Here is a 22,973-nt window from a genome sequence, read left to right on the forward strand (position 1 = left end):
TAGCCTCCTTCAGGTCTTTGTTCAAATGTCACCTCAATAAAGCTTCCCTGACCGATGAATTAAACCAACCCCCATAAACATACATACACACACACACACACACACACACCATATCCTCCCACCTTGGCCTCCCAAGCAGCTAGGATTACAGGCGCACTCGCTAGACTCCATGTCACAAAAAAAAAAAAAAAAGAAAAAGAATTTGCATTTTGAGCTCTTAAGTCACTTAAGGTGCCCAGTGGTGCATGACCTGGAGGAACTAAGATAGACAAACAGAAGCCAGTTGGTAGCTAAGGCTAGGGTGGCAGAGAGAAGGATTATGTCTCTTAATCCTCATAACAGTCCTGTAAATTATATGTTTCAAATTATGCCCATTTTACAGATTAAAAACATGCTCAAAGCAGTGAGGTAATTTGCCCAGAGCCCGTTTGATTCTAGCTCCTGTGCGTGCCTGTGTCTGTGTGCATGGTAGTTTCCGGAGTTGATTTGGTCAGAGATGGAGCGTGGGGCTCTAATTCCTGTTTAGTAGGAGTCGGAGAAAAGAGCTCCCTGATTCAACCACAGGGCTCGGCAGGAGCGACAGGAGGGAGGCAGGAGCAAGTGGGCCCCACCAAGGTGGTGGTTTCCATCATATCACCTCCCTTCATTCATTCATTCATTCATCATATACTTCCTGAACCCCTGCTCTGTGCCTTCCCTGTGCTGGATGGTAATGGGGACATAGTGGTGACTGAGACAGCCCCAGCCCTGCCTTTCTTAGAGGAGAGACTGTCCCATCTCCAGACTGTGAGGACCCAGAGGGGACACGACTGGGGGAGGGTGAGGGGAGCAGCCCCTGACCTAGCAGCAAGATCTTGGGCAAGTTTATCTCTGAGATTCAGTTTCCTCGCCTTTAAGATGAGGATGATGCTACCTCTATTAACAAATGACCGTTTATTATGCCATCACACCAATAAGACTATACTTCCAACATAAGATAGGGCCGGGGCACGGTGCCTCATACCTGTAACCCCAGCACTTTGGAAGGCTGAGGTGTTAGGATCACTTGAGGCCAGGAGTTCAAGACCAGCCTGGGCAACACAGCAAGACCGCATGTCTACAAAAATTTTTAAAAATTAGCGGGCTGTGGTGGCATGCACCTGTATTCCCAGCTACCTGGGAGTCTGAGGCAAGAGGATCACCCGAGCCCAGGAGTTTGAGGCTGCGGTGAGCTATGATGGACACTCCATGAGAAAAGCGACCCACACAGAGATGCTGCTCGTGGTAGCGTGTAGTACCAAGAGAACAAACTGGGAAGAACAAACACAGGTGATATTGGCTGGTTGGGAGTAAGTCGTGGTGACGCCTCCTGTTTCTAAGGAGTCTGTGCCCCCCATGCTTCATTCCGGGCCCAACAGATCACTTACTCCTCTGCCTCCTCCACTTCCTACTGGCCTCCAATGGCACCATCTTTGCCGGCAGCATCCTCTCCCCAGCCCTGCCCTGCCTCCCTCCAACTCCCCTGCTTCAGCTCTTAAGGAGACACGCCCTCCTCCAGGAAGCCCTCTCTGATGCCCCAGGTGGGGCAGGCACCCTCTCTGGGCTCCACTATCCCAGCCCTGGTTACTCTGGGGCAGAAAGTAGGAGGACATCTTAAAACCAAGAATAAAATAGAATAAAATAGACTACGGTACTTACACGTGCCAGGCCCTGTGCTAGGCATCCTGTCACTCCCTGACATCGTCTTTCACTGTTCTTCCTCAAACCCATCCCTCCCAGCCACTTGTGGCCTCCTCACTCTTCCATCTAGGCCCCAGGCTGCATTAGTCGGCTATTTCTCCATAACAAATTACCCCCCAAATGTAATGGTTAGAACAGCAGCATTTATTGTCTCAGGGATCAGAACTCAGCTGCAGTCATCTCGAGGCTCAACTAGGAAATGATCCACTGCCAAGCTCACCAGAGGGTTGCTGGCAGGATCCGGTGCCTCACTGATCCCTGCCACGTGGGCCTCCACGAGGGCAACTGGCTTCATCTAAGCGATAAAGCAAGACGGAAGTTATTGTCTTTTATAATCTAATCTCAGAAGTAACAGTCCATTGCTTTTGCTGTTTACTAGTTCTCAGAATATGTCAGTACATGCAGCCCATGCTCAAGGGACAGGGATTACTAGTAGCTTGAATACCAGCAGGCAGGGAGGCTTGGGAGCCACCTTGGAATGGCTGACGGCTGCACACTCCTGGCCTTTGCACGGGCTGTTCCCTCATCTAGAAGGCTCTTCCCCTAGGTTTTGGCATGGCTCCCTCCCTCACCTCCTTCAAGACTTCCTCAAAAGTTGTCTTCTTAGAGAGGCCTTCCCAATGATGTGCCACACCTCATTGGCACACCTCCGAAAAAGTAGTAATAATTGCTTGATACCATCAAAGGTCCAGACAGTATTTGAATGTGAGAGCAGAGACTTCTGTCTCCTTGTCACTGCTGTGTCCCCAGTGCCCCATTCGGAGCCACCCTATTTAAATTGCAACACTCCCTGGGTAGGCTGAATCATCGTCCCCAAAGATATCTAGGTCCTGATCTCTGGAACCTCTGAACGTGACCTTATATGGCAAAGGGACTTTGCAGGGGTGATGAAGTTAAGGATCTTGAGATGGGAAGATTATCCTGGAGTTTCTGGGTGAGCCCCGAGTGTAATTATGAACATTCTTATTACAAGGAGATTGGACAGCAGGACAGAGATGGAAGCCATGTGACACTCAAGCAAGAGGCTGGCTCCCGGCCTTAAAGGTGGGGGAAGGGGCCAAGAGCCAAGGCATGCAAGGAATGCAAAGAATGTGGCTCTAGAAGCTGGAAAAGGCAAGAAATGATTCTCCCTCAGCCCTCCCCTGGGAGCACAGCCCTGCCAACACCTTGCTTTTAGCCCAGTGCCTCCGATTTCAGACTTCTGATCTTCAGAACTGTAAAGAAACACGTGTTGTTTTGAGCCCCCGAGTTTGTGGTCCTGTGTTAGAGCAGCCGCAGGAAACTCATACACCCCCCACCTGGCACGACAGCACGCCCCTCCTGCTTTAGTCTTTTCCGTAACAGTGATCACCGTGTGACATATTATGTATTTTGTTCATTATTTTGTTAATTATCTGTCTCTTCCACTAGACTGTCAGCTCTGCAGAAGCAGTGACATTTTCCAACTGTGTATTATGGACAATTTCCAAGAAACACAAATGTTGAGAGGAAAGTATAATGAAAGCACACATCCTCGTGCTACATTTCATCAATTTTCAACTCGGGTTGATCTGGCTTTGTCTATGTCCCCCCTCCCCCGCCCCACCAACCACTTCCCTCCTGCTAGTCAATTACGTTGAAGCATGTCCCAGATATCCTATCACTTCATCCAGAAGTATTTCAGAGTGTATCTCTAAAAATAAAGACTCTTCGTGAAAACATAGCCACACATCATTGGCACATCTCAGAAAAAGTAGTAATAATCGCTTAATATCATCAAAGGTACAGATAGTGTTTGGATATGAGAGCAGAGACTTCTGTCTCCTTGTCACTGCTGTGTCCCCAGTGCTCCATTCAGAGCCTGGCACATAGTAGCTGCTCAACAAATAGGAATGAATGACTCAATACTCAGGGCAATTCCTAAAATACTTCCCAAGATCCATTTCTTTAAAACAGGGAAACTGAGACCTGGAGAGCAGAGGACCTTTCCTAAGATCCCCTAGTGGTAAATCTAGATCTTCTGTCACCCAGAGACATGACAGGGTGCGGAGGCGGGGCTTAGCAGTTTGCTCAGAGTGGCTGCAGCCTCAGGCTGAGGGGCTGGTCGGGAAGTTGCAGCCAGACAGCCCGGTGGGGCTCAGTGCACACGGGGCCTTCTAGAAGTTTAAATATTCTCCTGAGGGCACTGGGGATGCAGAGATGCTTCTCATAAGAGTAAAGATCTACATTTTAGAAAGATGTTAGAGAAAAAGTTACTTTGACTACACACAATTTTCTCCTTGCCTGCTACTAACATGGCAATAAAGGAATAAACAGAGAAATATATTTTTTTTTTTTTTGAGACAGAGTCTCACTCTGTTGCCCGGGCAGGCTAGAGTGAGTGCCGTGGCGTCAGCCTAGCTCACAGCAACCTCAAACTCCCGGGCTCAAGCAATCCTCCTGTCTCAGCCTCCCGAGTAGCTGGGACTACAGGCATGTGCCACCATGCCCGGCTAATTTTTTCTATATATATTTTTAGTTGTCCATATAATTTCTTTCTATTTTTAGTAGAGACGGGGTCTCGCTCTTGCTCAGGCTGGTCTTGAACTCCCAACCTCGAGCGATCCACCTGCCTCAGCCTCCCAGAGTGCTAGGATTACAGGCGTGAGACACTGCACCCGGCCTATACAGAGAATTAAACCTACTTGGACAAAGAGAAAGAGGCAGCAGCGCTAGCAGAAGACAGCGTTCTGCAAATTTCTGGAAGACAGAGGCAGGATGAGGGACGACCGTGCCACTTGTGGAAGGGGGAGGGGAGACTCCCCTGCAGGCAGCAGGTGCTGCAGAAGTGAGGTGAAGCACTGCAAATGGGCTGTGTGGTTCAATACCCGAGCACCCCCCTCGCCACCCCCTTCACTTCCACGGGAGACTAGAGGATTGTTCACTAGCGGAAATGAGCGCTGGGAGGTCTGGCCCCTGGGCTCTGCATGAAGCGTGGCCTGCGTCATGGGCTGAACTGTGTCCCCAGAAAGACATGTTGAAGTCCTAACTCCCACTAGCTAAGAATGTGACATTACTTGTAAATAGTGTCTTTGCAGATTTTGCAGATGTCATGAAGTTAAGATGAGGTTATACTGGAAAAGAGAGAGACCTTAATCCAGGAAGACTGGTGTCCCTTTTCTTTCTTTCTTTATTTATTTTTGTACAGAGGAGATCTTGCTATGTTGCTCAGGCTGGTCTTGAACTCATGGCCTCAACCCATCCTCCTGCTTTTGCCTCTCAAAGTGCTGGGCTTACCGGCGTGAGCCACCGTACCCGGCCAAGGTATTCCTTGGTTTTGGATCAATGTGACCCGTTTAGATGTCTGACCTCTAGAACTGTAAGATAATACATTTGTATTGTTGAAGCCACCAAGTGTGTGACAATTTGTTATAGCAGCAATGGGAAACTAATACAAACTTGGGTACTGGAAGCAGGGTGCTGCTGTAACAAATACCTAAAAAATGTGGAGGTGGAAGTGGATTTGGAATTGGGCAATGGGGCAGAAGCAGGAAGAATTTTAAGAAGATCATGGAAAAACTCAGATAGCCTAGAGCAGACTGTTAGTAGAAACAAAGATTTTAACAATTGCGCTAGTCAGACGGAAGTAAGGAACAAGGTAGAGAAAACCTATGTCATCTTAAAGAGTACCTAACTCATCATGAACAGATGGGTAGAAATGCAGGAAGCCTCTAGAAACTGGAAAAGGCAAGGAAAAGGACGTTCCCCTAGAGCCTCTAGAAGGGACATGGTCCTGACCTTGATTTCAGCCCCGTGAGACCCATTTCAGACTCCTTACCACCACCCCCAGAATTGTAAGATAATAAATTTGTGTTAAGCCACCAAGTTTGCAGTACTTTATTATAGCAGTAATAGGAAATGAGTATATCTTTGTTATGAAAATGGGAGACCAGACTAGTATAAACACATACAAAATCAAAGAAACTCAGAAGAAGTAAATGTAATACAGGAAACAGAAGAAAAACTCCAAACAAACACAAAAGTATCTATAACTAAAATGCTTTTTATGATACTTGCAAGATAAGGGAAGATATCACATCTATAAAATAGGAACTGGAGGTGATGAACAACGGATAATGAAAGAACAAGAAAAATTTCTTGGAGTTAAAAATATGAGATAAAATATAAATTTAGTAGAAAAATTAGAAGATAAAGTCAAGGAAATTTTCTATAAAGTAGGGGGAAATTGGCAATGGTATGGAAAATGGTAGTGAAAACATTAAAAAATTGAAGGACCAAACCAGAAAGTCCAACATCCAAATAATGCGACTTGCAGAAGAGAATGAGAAAATGTAGGGGAAGAAATTAACACAGAAATGTACAAGAAAATTTCCCAGAACCAAAGGACATGAGGCTTCAGATTGAAAGGACAGCCCAAGGATCAGAACAATTAATCAATAAAGACCACAGTAAGGCATATCATCATGAAATTTCAGAACCAGAGAAAAAGATAAGATCTCAAAAGCTTCCAGGAAAAAAGCAAGTCAAACACAAGCCCAAAGGAAATGGAGAAAGGAAACAATTCTGAGGAAAAAGTGACAAGCATCCCTTGTTACCCAAACTTGCATTCCAACTCAGGAGGTGAATAGATTTGAATCACAAGGGATACTTATATGTTCCAATTAGAATTTTATACTCAGCCAAACTGTCATAACATGGCAAGTAGAATGAAGATATATTTAGCTGGGCAAGCACTCAGAAATATTTACCTCCTGTTCATCCTGTTAAGGGAACAACAGCTAGAGGATGTCAACCAAGAAAGACAAAGACATAGGATTCAAGAAATACTATCCAACTTGGGAAAGTCCCAGAATAGCTTAGAGGAGGCCTGGAGACCTAGTCCAGATAGTCCAGATGCAAGTAGAATAGAGCGCTTCAGGAAGGAGAAAAAAAATCTTGAATGTACTATTAGGAGTATGGAAGATCCAATGGGACATTTCAACAATATTAAGTATATATGCACATAAAATTAAGCAAATGACAAAGGCAATGAACCATGCAAAAACTTGCATAGAAAATTCTAGTAAATTACATGGCTGTGCAGTGAAAAATACCTAATCACAACATCATAAAAGCTATTGATTGAAAAAATATGATTTTTGCTAAAAAATAGTAACAGCAATAATGAGCATTTATTGAGTCGGAATAGAATGAAAAGAGAGAAAAGTCCATTTCTGTGCAAACTACCTTTATTTATAAAGAAAAATGTCCCCATTTTGTTATAAACATAAAACCAGCGCTGTGTGAAGGCACGTCATTGAGGAGAGGTGGGGCAGGGATTCGGGCAGAGACCAGCGTCCTTTTGTACCGCAAGGCCGCTGGAGCAGTGGGGTCAGAGGTGACTCCCAGGGAAATCAAGGGGGGATCACCAGTGGGCTGTGTTGCTGGGGGCGGGGGCAGTGGCACTAGGGGTGGGAGGCACTTTGGACGGGATCTGACGTGGCAAAAAGGAGGGGGGTCTCCTGCCCCAGTGATTCCCAGCCCCACCAGGACCTCCAAGGGCTAAGGCAGATTCCTACACTTAAGGCTGGGGATCTCCTTCTCCCCTGGGCTTCGGGGAGAGCAGACGCCTGGTGGTAAGGGCCGCACCCCTGCAGGGCTGGGGGCGCAGGTAAAGGCAGCAGTAAATGGAGGGGGAGGTCTGGAGCCAAGGCAGGGCTGCCTGCTCCTGTCTCCCTCCCAAACATCCTTCTGTCCCGCTAGACTTTATTCCTCTGTGGCTTCACCCTGGGGAAGAGCTGAGGGGAGACAGGTCTTCAGACACACGCCAGGAGCTCCCGCCCCCTCATCCCGCACTCAAATACATGGACTGTGTCCACCCTCCTCGCCCCTTCCTAATGGACTCTCCCAGCATCTCCCAAACCACCCCAGAATCCCTGAGTCTTGCGTCACCTCCAAGAACCTTTCCAGTCAGAAGCCCCCATTGATGAAATGGGATATCGAGTCTCCCATACTGCCTTCCAGCAGATGTCCACCTGTCCCTAACACCATGGCTGTCCGCTTGGGTCCCACCTTCATCCACCCCCAAATTTAAAAAATCATCTCTCCCAGGAATATAATGGAATCTTCCTGGTCTCCTCCCCCAGCCCTAGTAGAATCTTCCTCAGTTCTACTATAATTTTATTAACGGATTTTTCCTCACCCAGCCCCACTCAGTGTAACAAAAGCATCCTTTCCACCATGCCTGTAACATACAGTTCCTTAACTTCCCCCATCACTAAGATGAGACCCTTCATTGCTCCTTTGCTAAAATGGATTATTGTTATTATTATTATTTTTTTGACAAAGAGTTTCACTCTGTTGCCTGGGCTAGAGTGCCATGGCGTCAGCCTAGCTCACAGCAACCTCAAACTCCTGGGCTCAAGCGATCCTCCTGCCTCAGCCTCCCGAGTAGCTGGGACTACAGGCATGCACCACCACGCCCGGCTAATTTTTGCTACATATATTTTTAGTTGTCCATATAATTTCTTTCTATTTTTAGTAGAGACGGGGTCTCGCTCTTGCTCAGGGTGGTCTCGAACTCCTGACCTCGAGCGATCCTCCCGCCTCGGCCTCCCAGAGTGCTAGGATTACAGGCCTGAGCCACCGTGCCCAGCCCAATTGTTATTATTATTTTTTAGAGACAGGGATCTCACTATGTTGCCAAGGCTGCTCTTGAACTCCTGGGCTCAATGACCCTCCCACTGCAGCCTCCCAAAGTGCTGGGATTAGAGATGTGAGGCTCCCGGAGACTAGAATGGATTACTCTTTAACCTCCCCATCAATACAATCAGGGATGATGAAAATATTTGAGCACGAACCAAATAACCAGGAAGGCAGTACTGGAGAGCACCCCCAAAGTGGCAGCTCTGGAAAGGGCTCTTCCTCACCCATTCCTCCAACTATAAGGGACCCACCCTTCCCCCTCTTCTGCAATGGACTTTTCCTTTAATGGTCTGTCCCTCTCGCCCCCCCCTCTTGTTCCTGTGGAATCACCCTCTTCCCCAGACGAAGGTCAGGAGGTCCCCAGGATATCTCCCCTGGGCTCACCCCGAAGTAGTTACGCGGCACGTAGCCCTCCTGGCCGTGCAGCGCAGCCCACCACCAGTCGGTCTCCTCCGGCCCGTCCCTCCGCAGCACGGTGACCGACTCGCCCTCGCGGAAAGACAGCTCATCCCCGAACTCCGCGCTGTAGTCCCAGAGAGCGTACACCGCCCCGTTGTGCATCAGCCCCATACTCTGCTCCACGTCTGAAAAATGCCACGGCCAGGATTGTGAGAACCAAGCCCAGAGGGCCCAGGGACACGGGCCACGCTGGGGACAAGGACAGGGTCCCGGATTTGGAGCCTGCCCAAGCAGAAGGATGAGCCACCTGAAAAGTTGTGTGCGCCCATGTTTGGGGGTGGGGGCCAGAGCTGGAGTCGGATGCCCGACTGGCAGTCTCTAACATTCGAGGACACGGGTGCATGGAGTCACTTACTCCCGGGGCAGGGTCAAAGGCCCCCATTCCCTACTTGTACATTGTTGAATCCCTGTTACCCCTAGAGGTGCAGTCTTACCCCCGCTGTGGGCCCCTGCTCCCCCTAAAGGCAGGCGTTACAGCCGGGTTCCTCTCACCCACGTTCTGCCAGCGGGGGCACAGCCGGCTGTCGGGTAGCCTTTCAAATATGTAACCCTGCGTCTCTCTCGCAGGTCCTACGACCTGCCTCACTCCAACTCTGTGAGTTCCCTAACTGAAACCAAGACCCAACTTGCCGCTCCGGGTGCGTAGGAAAGACCCTATGTCCAATCCCCATGGTACAGCCTGCCTTGCCCCTCCCTTCGGGGAACCAGGTGACGTAGCCTGCCCCCTGGAGAGACATCTATGGCCTCCTGTCTTATTGCAAGTGGAACAGTCCCCAAGCCCCTTCCCAGCACCCATGGCCCGCTCACCTGCCAGGTGTATACTAATGTCTCTCCCACAAGTGGCAAAACCACCTGCCCAGCCCTGCGCCAGCTAGATGGCATAGCTGGAAAGTCCAGCTCCCCGCCCCCGCAGGTGAGGAAGCAGATGAGCAGCACAATCTCCACGACCACTCTCCTCCCCGAAGGTGTCTAGTTCGCAGGGCACATCCTCCATGTCCCCTCTCTCCCTCAAGGGGACACAGTCCTCCACCCAAGCTGGTGGCCCATCTCACAGCCCCCTCCTCCGCAATCCTGCCACGCGGTTGGTACAGCCCCCACGTCCTCCTTGCCCTGTTGGGGGACAGTCTGAGCCCTCCCCTCCCCCCGCCCGCACTCCGCCTGGGCACCCGGCAGGTGGGCGGTCCAAGCCGCCCACCCAGACGTCGCAGCCCCACCTCGCACCTGCTAGGTAGGTGGCGCAGTCGGCATAACCCTCGCGGTAGGGGTCGCACTTCTCAATGGCCGTGGCGCCATCACTGAGTGTGGTGGCGAAGATTGCGGCGCCGTGCTGCACCAGCGCCATGCAGATGGCCGTGTCGTTGCACGACGCTGCGCAGTGCAACGGGGTCCTAGGCGTGGGAGGGATGCGTGAGAGGCCGAGCGCGCGCTCCCGGGGGACCCAGCCCAACAGCGCCGTAGGGGGTCAGGTACCCGCACCGCGCGGGTCAGGCTGGTGGGGTCAGGGCTCACCAGCCGTGGCTGTCTGGGGAGTTGACATTGGCACCCGCGGCGATGAGGAAGTCCACGATGGGGTAGTTGGCGCCGCAGATGGCGTTGTGCAGGGCGGTGATGCCCTCCTCGTTGGGCTGGCTCGGGTCGTTCATCTGCGTGGGCCGGGGGAGGGGAAGACTCAGTCCCGCGGTCGTCCCGTCCCCTCCGCCCTGCCCACCTCCAGCCCAGCCGTCCTCACCTCCTTCACGGCCTGCTGCACCACCTCCAGCTCCCCGGTCAGGGCGGCGTCCAGCAGCAACACAAGCGGGTTGAGGCGCGCGCGGCGGGCCTTGCGCGGGGACCCCGCCTTCCGCAGCACCGAGCGCATCTCCTGGGGGACAGGGCGAGGATTTCAGCCACTTGGAGGGCTTGTTAGTATACCCATGACCCAGAGGGGGACTGCCCCCCGCATCTAAACAGGGCTGGGATTCACACCCAGGGAGGTCCAGAGACCCACCCAGTCGGAGGGGTGGGGATGCCTCAGTTCTCTAGAGCACCCCGGTTTCCTACAACCGTCAGGGAACCCTGTGATTTTGCAATCTTGGGCCCTGAAACCTGAGAGAAAGCTGGAAGGCCATTGAGTTGGTGGCAAAGTAATTCTATACCTGCAAGGGAATGATTATGGAAGCGAGTTGTTCGATTCACACACAATCTCATTTCTTTTATAAAAAGCACACGTGACAAAATGTCACCAGGTGTTAATCCAGATGTTTGGAATCTGAGTAGTTATCATTTATTCCTTGTGCTTTATTTTTAATTTTCCTCCTCCGAGATTCATCTATTCTGAGTGTGTGATTACACAGCATTTGTTATTCTGGTCTTTGCTGTCTCCGGAGTTTCAATGATTTCAAGATTTTGAAATTCAGAGATTCCCAAGAGCCACTGAATCCAGAACTCTCTCATGCTCAGTTATTTCAAGTTTCCGACATGTTGTGATTGCAGAAATGCTAAGTTGCACTATTTCAAATTGCTGAGGGCCCAGGAGATTCTATGACTGAGAAGTTTAATGTTTTATCATTAAAATTTCATTCCAAAAGACTGGAAGAACATACTCAAAATGTTAATCATGGTTCTCTATGAGTGCTGTGATCTCGTACCCTTCATTCTATTTTTATTTATTTTCCCCAAGTTTTCTATGGTGTTTGTGTATTCCTTTCATATCAATTTAAAATATTATTCTGTATTATAACATATTAGTGCACTAATTTGTGACTTTATAATTGAAATTATGAATGTCTTTAATTTTCAGCTTTGGTGACTTCAAGAATCAGTAATAATCAGAGTCCATGATACTAACTTTATCATTCTAAGATCTTGTTCTTTAAACCTTTTGTGCTCTAGAATTTTAAAATTTTACTATTCTGAGATTGTGATACCAGGGTTTAATTCCTGAATTCTGTGATTTTTTTTTCTCCAAGTTTCTCTGTGGCCAGGACTTTGTAATTCTACGAGACAACTCTACCATTTCAAGATGTTGTCATTCTTCCCTTCTTGATTTCAAGACCCTGAGCCTCAACATTCCCTGGTTCTACCCTTAGAAGGACCTAGAAATGGGCATTTAGGGTGTCCACTTGGCCCCCACTTCTCTGGAAATTGTTCTTCTTCCTCTGTCTACCCACACTGAGTGTTCACGACAGTTCCACGTGACTACAACCCTGTCCCCAGCCAAGATGCAGGGACCAAGATCAGCAGGTGACCATTTTCTAGTCCAATAATAACAATGATAAAATAGTTAACAGCTATGTGCCAGCTGTTCTAAGCACTGCATTAATACATTTCATCTTCACCACAGCCCTGTGAGGTGGGTACTGTTATTCTCACCCCCAGTTTACAGATAAGGAAACTCAGGCCCAGAGAGGCTAAGCGTCTTGCCCAGGGCTGCACAGCTGTTAAGTGGCACGGAGCCAGGATTCGAACAAACCCGAGAGAGCCTAACTCTGCAGCGGGTACACTTAACCATGACACTCACATCCTCAGGGGCCAGAGACTTGCTTTTTGTAAGAGGAGAGAAGAAATCTCCAGAAAAAGCAGAAACAAGAGACTGCATGGGCTCCAGGTGGAGAGAGGGAGGGTGACTGCTTTGATTCAGGCAGGCTTTGCTGGTGCCAGAAAAAAACCCAGTGTTTTGCCAAGACTTAAGCATTTCCAGATGTAACACTGACATTGCTGAAGGAGTGAGGGGCGGGGCGCGGGCACAGGTTATTGCAAAGAAAAGCAGAGAAAGTCTCCATGTGGCCACGACCCCTGGATGCCCCTCCATACACGCTGGCACACAGCTCTCCCTGGGTTAAAGACTACATTTCCCAGCATCTCTTGCGGCTGGGCTCCTGGCTAGTGGGATGGGGCAATGTGACGTGCAATTTCCAGGTTCTGTCCCCAAAGGGAAGCGGCACCTTCTCTTCCTCCTCCTCCACTCCTGGCTGGAAGGCAGACTTGGTGAGAGCTACCTTGGACCATGAGGGCAGGCCAAGCCCCGATGGACGGCAGAGCCCCAGGCAGGAGATGGGTCCTGACTCCACGGAGCTGCCTACCTGCCCTGGACTGCCACTCGAAAGAAGTGACTTCTATCTCATTTACGCCACTGTATCTGGGGGCTCGTTGCCATACGCTAGCAAACAAACCCCACTTTCCTCCGGTATTACTTACCACGCTCTGCAGCTGCTCTGGTGGGCTGCTCTGGGGTGGAGCCGGGGTTGGGATGGGAGCTGGTGGGGCAGGAGCAGGGGGCCCTGCCCTGGCCTCAGACCCCTCAGTGATGGGGCACAGCTCTGGTTCAGGGCCCCCAGGCCCTGGGCCGCCGTGGCGGTGGAAGAGGCGGCTGATGATCTGCTGGTACTGTTTCTTGTGGGTGGGGGGCAGGGCCACGGCAGGGCTCTGCTCCATGGAGCCCCTGCGTTTGAGGGGCCGAGGAATCTCTGCCAGCACCCGTGCCACCTCCTCCAGCTCGGGCACCGACTGCGCCTCAGGTGGCAGTGCGGGCTGCAGCCTTGTGGGGCTGAGGGGCCGGGTGACAGTGCCTTCATCTGTGTCGCCGGCCTCCAGCACTGGTGCCAGCAGCCCCTCTATCTCCGGTTCAGGCTCCAGCTCGGCAGGGGGTTTGGGGGTGCCTAACAGGAACAAGAGCCCCATCAGGCGGTGGGTCCCTTAAGACACGCCTTCCCCATAACTTCCGGTATGACAACCAGCACCTGATTTGCTGTGCGACCTCAGGGGAGTCCCTTGCCCTCTGTGGACTACACTGTCCCTGGGCTGGGAAGAGCATGCAACGATGACACCTCCCATACGTGCAGTTAACGTGTGCCTGGTGCTTTACGTGCCTGTCGCACTGACCTCTCACCGCTGCCTTGTGAGGCAGACGGGCCACCATCTCTGTGCTATGGAAGAGGAATCTGAGTCTCAGAGAGGACACGTCGGTCGCCCAAAGCCACATCGCTGGGATCTGAGCTCAGTTCTGACGCTAGAATCTGCACTCCTCCAAACCACGATACACGTGACTTTCTACGATCCTAAGAATGTCCTTCCCTAACATCTCACGCAGAAAACTCCGGCCAGGAGTAGAATCCTGGCGTTTAACGGTCTCGTCTCTGTCTGGCAGTGCTTCTAAGGCAGCTGGCAGCAATGCAATCACGCTATGCGTCATTTCATTGACTCCCCAGCGCAGTCCTATAAGGGAGATGTTATTAATCTTCCATCACAGATGGGAAAACAGAGGCTCAGGCAGCTTAGGTAATTTATCCTCAGCTACACAGCAAGTCAGCAGTGCAGAGAGGCTCAAGCCCACTCTGCTTAACTCCACTGATCTCCATCAAAAAATATTAATAATTATTACAACTAATGTGATAGCTATTGAGAGCTCACTATGCATTAGGCCCTATTTTAAGGGCTTTCTGTGAATTCAATGCCATATCCTAATAAGAAGATAGAGTCTGTCATTTGCCCAATGACATTGAGGCTCAGAGAGGTTAAGTGACTTGCCCAAGGTCACACAGTGTGAAACCAGGCAGTCCGGCTCCAGAGTCCATGCTTAACCACTGTGCTATCCCTGGCTCCCGGGCAAATTTCCAAGCTCAGCTGGCCTAGTTCTCGAAGGGACAATGTCTGGTCCCCTGCCATATGCGCTCCCTTCACCCAGGCTTCTGGGGTCCCCGCTGCTGACTCACCTTCATTCACAGGGGCCCATGTCTGTTGGGGAGGCTGGGGGGCTGGGGTAGGGGGTTGTGGTTGGGGTTGGGGCTGTGGGGGCAGCTGGGGCTGTGGTTGTGGCTGGGGCTGGGAGGGCGGCTGGGACTGGGGGGGCGGCTGGGACTGGGGAGGCAGCTTAGGCGGGGGTGCTCGTGTGAAGATGGGGGACCCAGGGAACATGGCCCTGCTGGCCCCGTGCTCCCAGAAGGCATTCTGCAGCTTGAATATCATGCTGAGGGGGATGGGGCGCTGGCGCGGGGCGCTGCGGGGCTGGGGGCTGGAAGGAGGCATAGGGATACGGCTGACGGGCTGCCAGCTGCGGGGCAAGGTGCCTGATGGCCCCGCGGAGCCCAGCGAACGGCGGTAGCTGCCCACATCGGAACGCCTGTCGTTGGCCAGAGGGGAGACCTTGTAATTGCGCGGCAGGGTGGCGCTGGTGAGGTTGTCCTGGGAGGAGCGAAGGGAGAAGGGGCTCCAGTGGGAGAGGTAAAGGCGAAAGGTGGGAAGGGAGAGGAGGAGGCGAGGGAAGCCCAGGAAGTGAGGGAGAGGAAACGTCCAGGAAGGGGTGGAGTGCAGCATATGGAAGGAAGAGCGTGGGAAAAGCTCGGAGACTGCGGGCACAGCCGGGGAGCGGGGTGAGACCGGCCCTGGCCCCGCTCCCGACCGTGCCCAACCTCCCCCCACCGGGCCTTCGCCCCTCACCTTGCCAGTGGCTCCCAGCCCGTCCAGGCTGCTCTCCCTCCAGGGCAACAGCTGCAGGCCCGGAGAGGCAGGCCGCGCGAAGACGTCCAGGCCTGCGAGGCGGGGAATCATTAGGGTCTGGGGGGCGCCTGTCCTCCGGGTCCCCCACTCCCCTCCTTCCCTCCACCCCCCGGCTTCCATCACTCACGTTCATAGCTCTGCGAAGACTTCTTCTCGTACGCCACGTCTAGGTCAGACTCATTCCAGGCTTTGGGGGGCCGCCGGCGCAGCGTCAGGTCGTCTGGGGAAACGTTTCCAGTGAAGATGGGAACCAGGGGGCCCCGCCCGCTTCTGCGCCCCGAGTTCCGCCCCCCGGTTCACCTTGTGCGCGCAGAGGCGGGGCAAAGGCGCTTCCGCCCGCGCCCAGCAGGGGGCTCCCAAACGCGGACTGCGCCTCGTAGGCCGCGGCAGGGGGGCGCGGCGAGGGCCCGCGCTCGGGGAAGAAGGCCTGGGGCCCCTCGGCCAGAGGGCTGCCACGCGGGGAGCCGGCGCGGCCCAGGAAGTCGAAGGGCGTGGGGGGACCCTGCTGGCGGAGCGGGCCCGGCCGCGGGGAGGGCGCGCGGCCGAGGGAGCCGCTCGCACCGTCAAAGGCGCGGGGCCGCGGCGAAGGTGCGCGGTCCAGGCTGCCGTAGGCGTCAGGCTGCAGGTAGAGCGGAGTGCGGGGAGACGACGGCCGGCCCTTGGGGGACAACGGGCTGTAGGGATGCAGGGCCGGGGCACTCTCCGAGCGTGGGAATGAGGTGTCTGTGCCGTCGGTGGCCGCCTTCCGGGGGGACCCTCGGCTGCCCATGGATTCCGGGACCGGGCTGGAGCTGTACCGGGACAGCTGTGGGGAGGCCGGGACGTTGAGGGGTCAAAGGAGACATTAAAGGAGGGATCAGTGGGGGGGCGGGGGGGAGGCGGGGAGTCAAAAGAGGTAATTTAAGGTCAGCCCAGAGGACTTGGACTAGCGGTGGAAATTCAGGCACAGAGAGCCCAGGTGAGGAGTGTTGGGGAAAGACTCCTGAATTAGGAAGAGTCTAGCCCATTACTGTCGCTTTTGTGTGACTTAGGAAAGGCCCCTTTCCTTCCGGGGGTCCTGTTAGATGTACACCTCCACTGGTCCCTTCTTTGAGGTGACCTTGAATAGGCCACAACCTACACAACCGTATGGGGCAGCCTTGCCTGAAATCCAGGCCACTGGCCTGAGGTGTGGAGAAAAACTGGCTTTGGAGGTTAAGGTGGGGACCAGGCTCACCCTAGAAGGGGCCCCGGCCTGTGGGCCAGGAGGTGCAGGCGAGTCTGACCACAACGACTCCAGCTGCTTGGTCAGTTCGTCCACCTTGGCTGCCGCCGTGTCCAGCTCCATCTGCTTCATGTGCTCCATGTGCTTCATGGCCAGCGCTGGGTGGGTGGGAGTGACAGTAAGGACCCAGGTTCCTGGCAGGGGCCCGTCTCTGCCCACCTCCACTAGGGCCCCGCCCCACCTGCCCCGCCCCCTACCCCAGCTCACACTGGAAGTTCAGGTCCAAAAGGTCCCGTGCATTCTGAAATGCCTCGCTGTCCATGGTGCCAGCTGGAGCGGGTGCCTGCGGGGTGAGGAGGGAGCCGTCTAAGACCCCGCCCTTAGGGAACGTGGGGCCGCCAGGAGCAGGACAGAGAAGCAGGACAGCGCCTTAACTCTGTTCCTTCCACTTCGCCAGCTGGGAAATGCCAACTCCTTCAAAGCCCAGTCCGTACGCCACCTAGAAGTCCCAACCCATTCTAGAAGGCTCCAGATAACTCACTCTCTTTACATGTCCATCTCTTTGTCTCCACCCTAACAAGACTTGAATCATTCCCTCAACAATTGTCTATTGATCACCTACTAGGTACCAGTCAACATAGGATGAAATAATGTCTATCCATTACTGGATGCCTACTAGGGACCAGGAGGCACTGAGCTAGATGCTGGGGATATTTATTAAAAATAGTAATTGTGTTGCCTACTGAGAGCCAAAACCCACCCATGCCTATTGCTTGGGGTGTAATGTAATAAAAGCAATAACCATTAGTTGAGGGGCCACTGCCTTCTGGAGTTGTGCCAAGCACTGTGCACGCAATGCTTCATTCAATGGCAAAGCCCAGGCTAGCAGGTGAGACAGTACAGCTCAGAAACATTTGTTCAAGGTCATCCTCCAAGAAGTTGGTAGTACTGGGTTTCACACCCGGATCTAACTTGTTACTCTGGGTCGTCACCACCAGACAGGAGGGATCCCAGAGGGCAGTGACTGCTCAGCTTCCTCTCCCAAGAGTCCCCATCCAGTGGAGGCCTGGCTCACACTAAGCCATTGTTAGCAGGAGGAACAGGGAGGTGGCCAGGGGCGGATGGGCAGCTGTGGTCACCGGCCCAATGGGAGGGAACTAGGCTACCAGAAACCAGTCAGGCCAGCACTATCCCCAACCCCACGGTAGCCACCACGCCCGCCAGCTCTGCCACCTCCCTGTTGCACCAACCGCTTAGCTTTGGCGGCACAGGCGTGGGCGGTGGGGGCGGGCTGGGGCATGCTGGTACCAGTCTCTGTCTGGGAAGTAGAGGGAACAGAACTTGTTGAGACTGGTGGCTCATCTGGGTGTACTGGGAGTGTGTGACCTTGGTCGATGAGTCCCCGCCACTCCTTGAGCCTCAGTTTCCCCAGCGATGAAAGGAGAGGGCAAACCAGCTATGCCAAGAGGCCTGTTCAATCTCTGAGCCCTAGATTCTGATACTAGAAGGACCGACTATAATTAAAGTTCTACAGAGTCTAAACCCCTCAGCTGGAGAGTCAAGTGTTGGAAAGTTCTGAGTCTGAGCTTCTATCTTTGGAACATTCTAGAATTCTCCAACTTGGCTAGCCCAGAATTCTGCCTTCCTGAACCAGGTTGTATCTATCCCAGGATTACACTGTCCTGGACGTCTAGACGGATGGTATAGTGGAGCCTAGTGGAGCTGATAAAAGCACAAGTAAGGAGGCCCACTCCAAGGGTTTAAATCTGGCAGCACCGCCCTGATGAGAGTGCCTCAGTTTCTTGATCTGTAAAATGGGGACAAATAACATTTCAGCTCACAGGACTACTGTGAAGATCCACCTGGTCAAAAGGTGCAGGAGGAATTCAGGGCTCTGAGAATTGAGGCCTGGGAAAGTAGAGACGAGATGACAGGAATGAAACTCGGGGCTTTTAGAATCTGAGATACACAGGAAACACTTTGCAAGTGTCTGTTAAAGTATGAAAATGAACCAGTCTATGCAGCCCGCACTGCCAGCATTCCGGCAGTAAGCGGTTCTTGGGGATTTCGTGATTCCCAGATTCCACGCTGACATCCTCGGCTCTAAGGAAATGCCAGCCCTGGGTGTGGGTGTCCGGGGATCTGGTGCGGGCGGTGGGGGTGTCAGGGCCGCCAGGGGGCGTCCAGGTCATGGTCCGACCCCACCCGGGCGGGCGCACAGAGCCTGAGCTCAGGCCCCGGGAATGCGCGGCGGGCCCGGGCAGGTGCCGCAACTCCCGCGGTTGGGGAGCCGGGCCGGGCGGGGTGCGAGGGCGGGGCGCGGGGGTGGCGCGGGCGGTGTCTGTGTTCCCAGGCCTCTGCCCTTGCCCTCCACCCCCGGGTCCTCTCCCCTGGGCTCCCCTCCAACCCCAGCTCCCCCTCCCTCGGGCTCCCGTCCACTCCAGGTAACCTGCCCTGGGCTCCTCTCCCCGCTCCACCCGAGCTCTCCTTCCCTGGCCGCCTCTGCACCCCAGCCACGTTCTTTGGGGTTAAGGACGCCGCGGGCTTCCTGGAGGAGTCATCCTCAGTAGGAACCGGGTCAGAGCGCCAGGCTGGGCTGGGAACACCCAGGTTGGCATCCTACAGCCCTGTGGGGACAGACTGAGGCTAGGGGACGCTCCACCCTCTCTGGGACTTGGTTTCCTCCTCTGTGGAGGCAGGTGAAATGGGCTAGTGCCTTCCCCTGTCTAATCCTCTACCTTGGGCTAGTTATTTAGCTACTCTGCGTCCCAGTTTCCTCATGTGTACAGGGGGAATTAACACCTTCGCCTCAAAGGGTGTGAGGATTGAGTAACATAATTTACATGCAGTATTTAGAACAATGCAGTGCATGAAATAAAGTTCACGTATACAGGATTCTTAAGTACCAGCCTTCCTTGCCTGTTCATTAAGATAAAACAGGATCTGGTACAAAGGGATGGCTCAAAACTTAAAGTAATTTTTACCCCCAAAAGGGCCCCCTTTCCACCCATTCTGAGATTCTAAAAGCCCTGAGCTTTGATGTCCTGGGTCTCAACTTCCTGAGCCCTGGGATCTCAGAGCCCTAAATTCTGCCTGTACATCGCTGAGTTCTGGCCAGTCCTCAGTGACTTAGGGACAGGTGCTGGGAGAACTCTGGAAGATTCCAGACAGAAGCTGGCAAAAGCCCAGCGTGTGGGTGGCGTCCACTCTCCAGCCTCAGTTTCCTCATTAGTAGGGAGAAGTCCTTACCTGGGTTCAGCAAATCTCATTCGATGTGAGACCTCTGGGCAGTCGCCTGAGATTTCTCTAGACAATGGGAACTATCCTCTCTAACTGCCACGCCATGAGCCCTGTCGTCGCAATCTCGGTTATTATTTTTAATTTCATTTCAGGCTATCACCAAATGCCCTTCAAGCCCAGACATCAGGAAACACCCCTCTCTCATCAGATGCCCCTGCCTCCTCCATTCTGTTTTTAATCCTCCCGATGACACGTGGGGGTGGGGGGAAGGGGGAGATAGGCAGAGGGAGGAGCCTGGCCCTGCCCTCCCCCAGCCTCAAGGACAGACACCTCCAGAATTAGCCTCCATCCCTCCCTTATCTCCCACAATACCTCAGGTCAGACTGATGACAGTGGAGGTGACATTTCTCACCTCAGGGTCAGGGCAAGGAGCCCTGGGAGGGAGAAGGTGAGTCAGAAAATCTGGTGGGAGTGGATGGAATCCCGTCCCCCACAGAGCTCCATAGGAAGGCGGAGGCCAAATCCTGACCCCCGGCCCTCCTGCCTGTGTGACCTCTCGGCCTCAGTTTACGTTTCCTCTCTGTGTAATGCGTACTTGCCCGGCAACGCAAGTCTCTCCGAATCCAACTCCGCGTTCTGGACTTCTCTGGGTTCTAGAATGACCTCTGCAAACCCCATATATTTCCCACCCCCGTGGGGCAATAGGAGGTCCCGCCTCCGCCAGGGGGCGCCCTGGGGCGGATGTCCCTTCTCTGGTTAGGCAGGTCTGACGCCCCGGTTAATGACATGTTGGGGTTCGCTCAGCGGCACAGGGGAGGTTGGAGAGCTGCCCCGGTTTTCTCTCCCCCTCTGCCCCCATCCCAGAGCCGCAAAGTTGGGGGAGAGCCGGGACACAGCCTCCGGAGGGACCCTGGGTACTTGTCCCACTCCATTTCAGGGACCCAGCCTCCACTATCCCTGCCCCGCCCCTAATTCTGCTCCGAGATCTAGAGGTTCGATCGAGAAGGCAGCTGGAGGGCCATAGGGGTGGTCACCCATCCTAAGCCCAAGCAGTCTGAGCCTCCCACTTCTGCCCAGGACTCGAGGATCCGAAACTCAAATACTACTCAATGATTCAGGCTTCCCAGAGCCCCCAGTTCGAGGGACTCAGGAATCCCAGCTACAACGTCTCCCCCGGACCAAGGGGTCCAAGCCCTCCATTCCAAGAACTTTGGCACCCGAGCCTCCTTTCCTTCCGCCGAAAACTCAGGCATCCTAGTTCTCTCCTTCCAGGGGACCCAGGTGTCTGCGCACCCCAAATTCCGCCCTGGAACCCGGCGTTCAAGTCCCCTCCCAGTCCTCCCAGGAACGCGACTGTCGGGCTCTTCAAGGGCCTCTGGACCCCAGAAGGGTGGAACTCACGGATCCGGGGCAGATCCTGGCACCAGGGGGCTTCCTCCGGCTCCAGCTCCGGCTGCGGGGAGCGGAGGACGGGGCGGGGCAGGCGCCGGGAACAGGTTAGACGACGTGACTCGGGCTGGAGGGAGGCGGGTCCCGGAGGGGAGGGGGAGCCGAGGTCGCCTCGAGCACCTTGGGACTTGTAGTCCCGGAGGGCCAGGACGCAGCCCGAGATGTTCCCCTTCGAATTCACCCGGAGTCCATTTCACAGATAGAAAGGGCAAGGCCCAGAAGCTACAAGCGACCTGGCCAGGCCAGGGAGATACAGAAAAGCCGAAACGCCCACCGCGCTGTGGCCGCAAGCCACGGACTTCTGAGCTCTTGCCCCACCCCTTCAGGCTCAGTTTCCCCTTTCCCTAGTGAACATTTGGACGTTACCAAAGGGGTAGAAGATTTGAGGCTGGGGAAAAGTCACATACCCAGCTCCTAAGGCGAGAAGAGAGCCCTGCTGAATCAGTATCCCCTTGGGTCTCTAAGCAACAGTGTCCCCGTCGGTAAAAAGGGGCGGGGGGGAGCGGGTTGGATCTTTACAGGATTCTCAGCAACAGAGCCTAAAGTTGGAGGCTGGACTACAATCTCCAGCAGCATCCGCGACCGATATCTGGCACCTCCCCGCCTCGGGTCCTCTGGGAATTGTAGTCCTGGAACCCGCAGGGGCGGCACCCCGGTGTCTCTCGCCCACACGCGGGGAACAGTCTGGAGATCCTGGGCGGAGGAAATGTTTCCCCTTCCCTTTGACCCTCCTTCTGCTCTAGAAAGCCTCTCCCTCCTGGGGAAAAGGTGGGTGCCCCAATTCTGGAGTAAGATCCGAAATCTCGGCAGAGGGGGCGGGAAGTGGCGCTGACACACCGGCCAGGAATGCAGTCGGGTCACCCTGTCTAGCCGCCGTCCCGCGGCTCCAACTGCCGCCCCACGCGGTGCGGTCCCGGTGGGAAGAAACGTGGGCGCGTCTCCCAAATCTGCGTCCACGTGCCGCTGTTTACACGCGCCCTGGGGCAGGGAGGGGTTACGGATCAGGCCTTCTACCCCTTCTCTCTTCCTCAAAGCCATCGGGAATGTTTCCCACGCCCTAGACTAAACCCTCGAAGGCATCTACAAGTCTCACTTAATCCGCATGCACCGCCCCTTAGCCCGTACCGCCCCACGCGTGTCTCGCTCCGGGTTCGAGGCTCCGCCCCTGGATGCTCAGGCTCCTCCCCCTGTGTTTCCCGCTCCCTCGGAGTCCAGAAGCCCCGCCCCTGGCTGCTGCTTCACGCCCTGGGGAGGGATTACCCCCATTCCTCCTTTTCCCCACCTCTCCCACTCAAGTTCTGAACTTCCAAGGCATCTGGGCCTCCCCAGAGGGGATTGTAACACTGCAAGCACAGCCCTACTGTCCAGGATTCTTACCTGTCTCTTTAAGAATTTCAGACCAATCGACCTTCCTGTCTCTTTAAGAGTTAGGTCCTATCAGTGCAGCTGCCTCTTTAAGGCAGTGTTGGAACAAACCATGTCCCAGAGGCTGTGGGGGAGACCTGTCGCGACGTGGCGAGGCTCTGGCTCCAACAAAACAGACAGTTGGCTGCTTTCCGGAGAAGATTTTCAGGAAAAGACTCCTCCTGTGTTTGTGCTCTGCCTAATGGAAATTTCCCCCAGTTCTGCCCGAAGAAAGAACAGCCGCCGAGCGGTGCCCCCCGCGCTCCCGGCCCCTTGGGCGCTCCCGCATGAGGTCCCACCCCTTGGGGTCCACGTGGTCTGCAGCGGCGTCCAAGTAGCCCCGGCTGTTGGTCTGTGTGCG

At 54.0% G+C, this 22,973-nt stretch overlaps 1 protein-coding gene across 1 annotated transcript; it reads right to left on the reverse strand.

The window, feature by feature from the left end:
* Positions 1-6,970: 6,970 nt before the first annotated feature.
* On the reverse strand, positions 6,971-21,233 carry PPP1R13L (protein phosphatase 1 regulatory subunit 13 like). Its single transcript, XM_069457232.1, has 13 exons — positions 21,161-21,233; positions 16,787-16,862; positions 16,532-16,677; positions 15,616-16,120; positions 15,443-15,535; positions 15,256-15,347; positions 14,532-15,000; positions 13,018-13,478; positions 10,571-10,702; positions 10,351-10,484; positions 10,063-10,229; positions 8,767-8,966; positions 6,971-7,475 (listed from the first exon to the last, which is right to left on the reverse strand). Exons 2-13 carry the CDS (start codon positions 16,839-16,841, stop codon positions 7,437-7,439), a joined length of 2,493 nt encoding a protein of 830 aa, XP_069313333.1. The 5' UTR covers positions 16,842-16,862; positions 21,161-21,233; the 3' UTR covers positions 6,971-7,436.
* Between the last annotated feature and the right edge of the window lie 1,740 nt (positions 21,234-22,973).

Source organism: Eulemur rufifrons, chromosome 24 (assembly GCF_041146395.1).
Source record: "Eulemur rufifrons isolate Redbay chromosome 24, OSU_ERuf_1, whole genome shotgun sequence".
In the NCBI taxonomy this organism is placed as follows: Eukaryota; Metazoa; Chordata; class Mammalia; order Primates; family Lemuridae; genus Eulemur; species Eulemur rufifrons.

Excerpts from the sequence above, each read along its gene's own strand:
- PPP1R13L (XM_069457232.1), bottom strand. The coding sequence starts at position 16,841 with ATGGACAGCGAGGCATTTCAGAATGCACGGGACCTTTTGGACCTGAAC. Across the intron at positions 15,001-15,255 it reads GGCTGGGAGCCACTGGCAAG|GACAACCTCACCAGCGCCAC; the intron begins GTGAGGGGCGAA and ends CGCTCCTCCCAG. Across the intron at positions 10,485-10,570 it reads TGCAGCAGGCCGTGAAGGAG|ATGAACGACCCGAGCCAGCC; the intron begins GTGAGGACGGCT and ends CGGCCCACGCAG.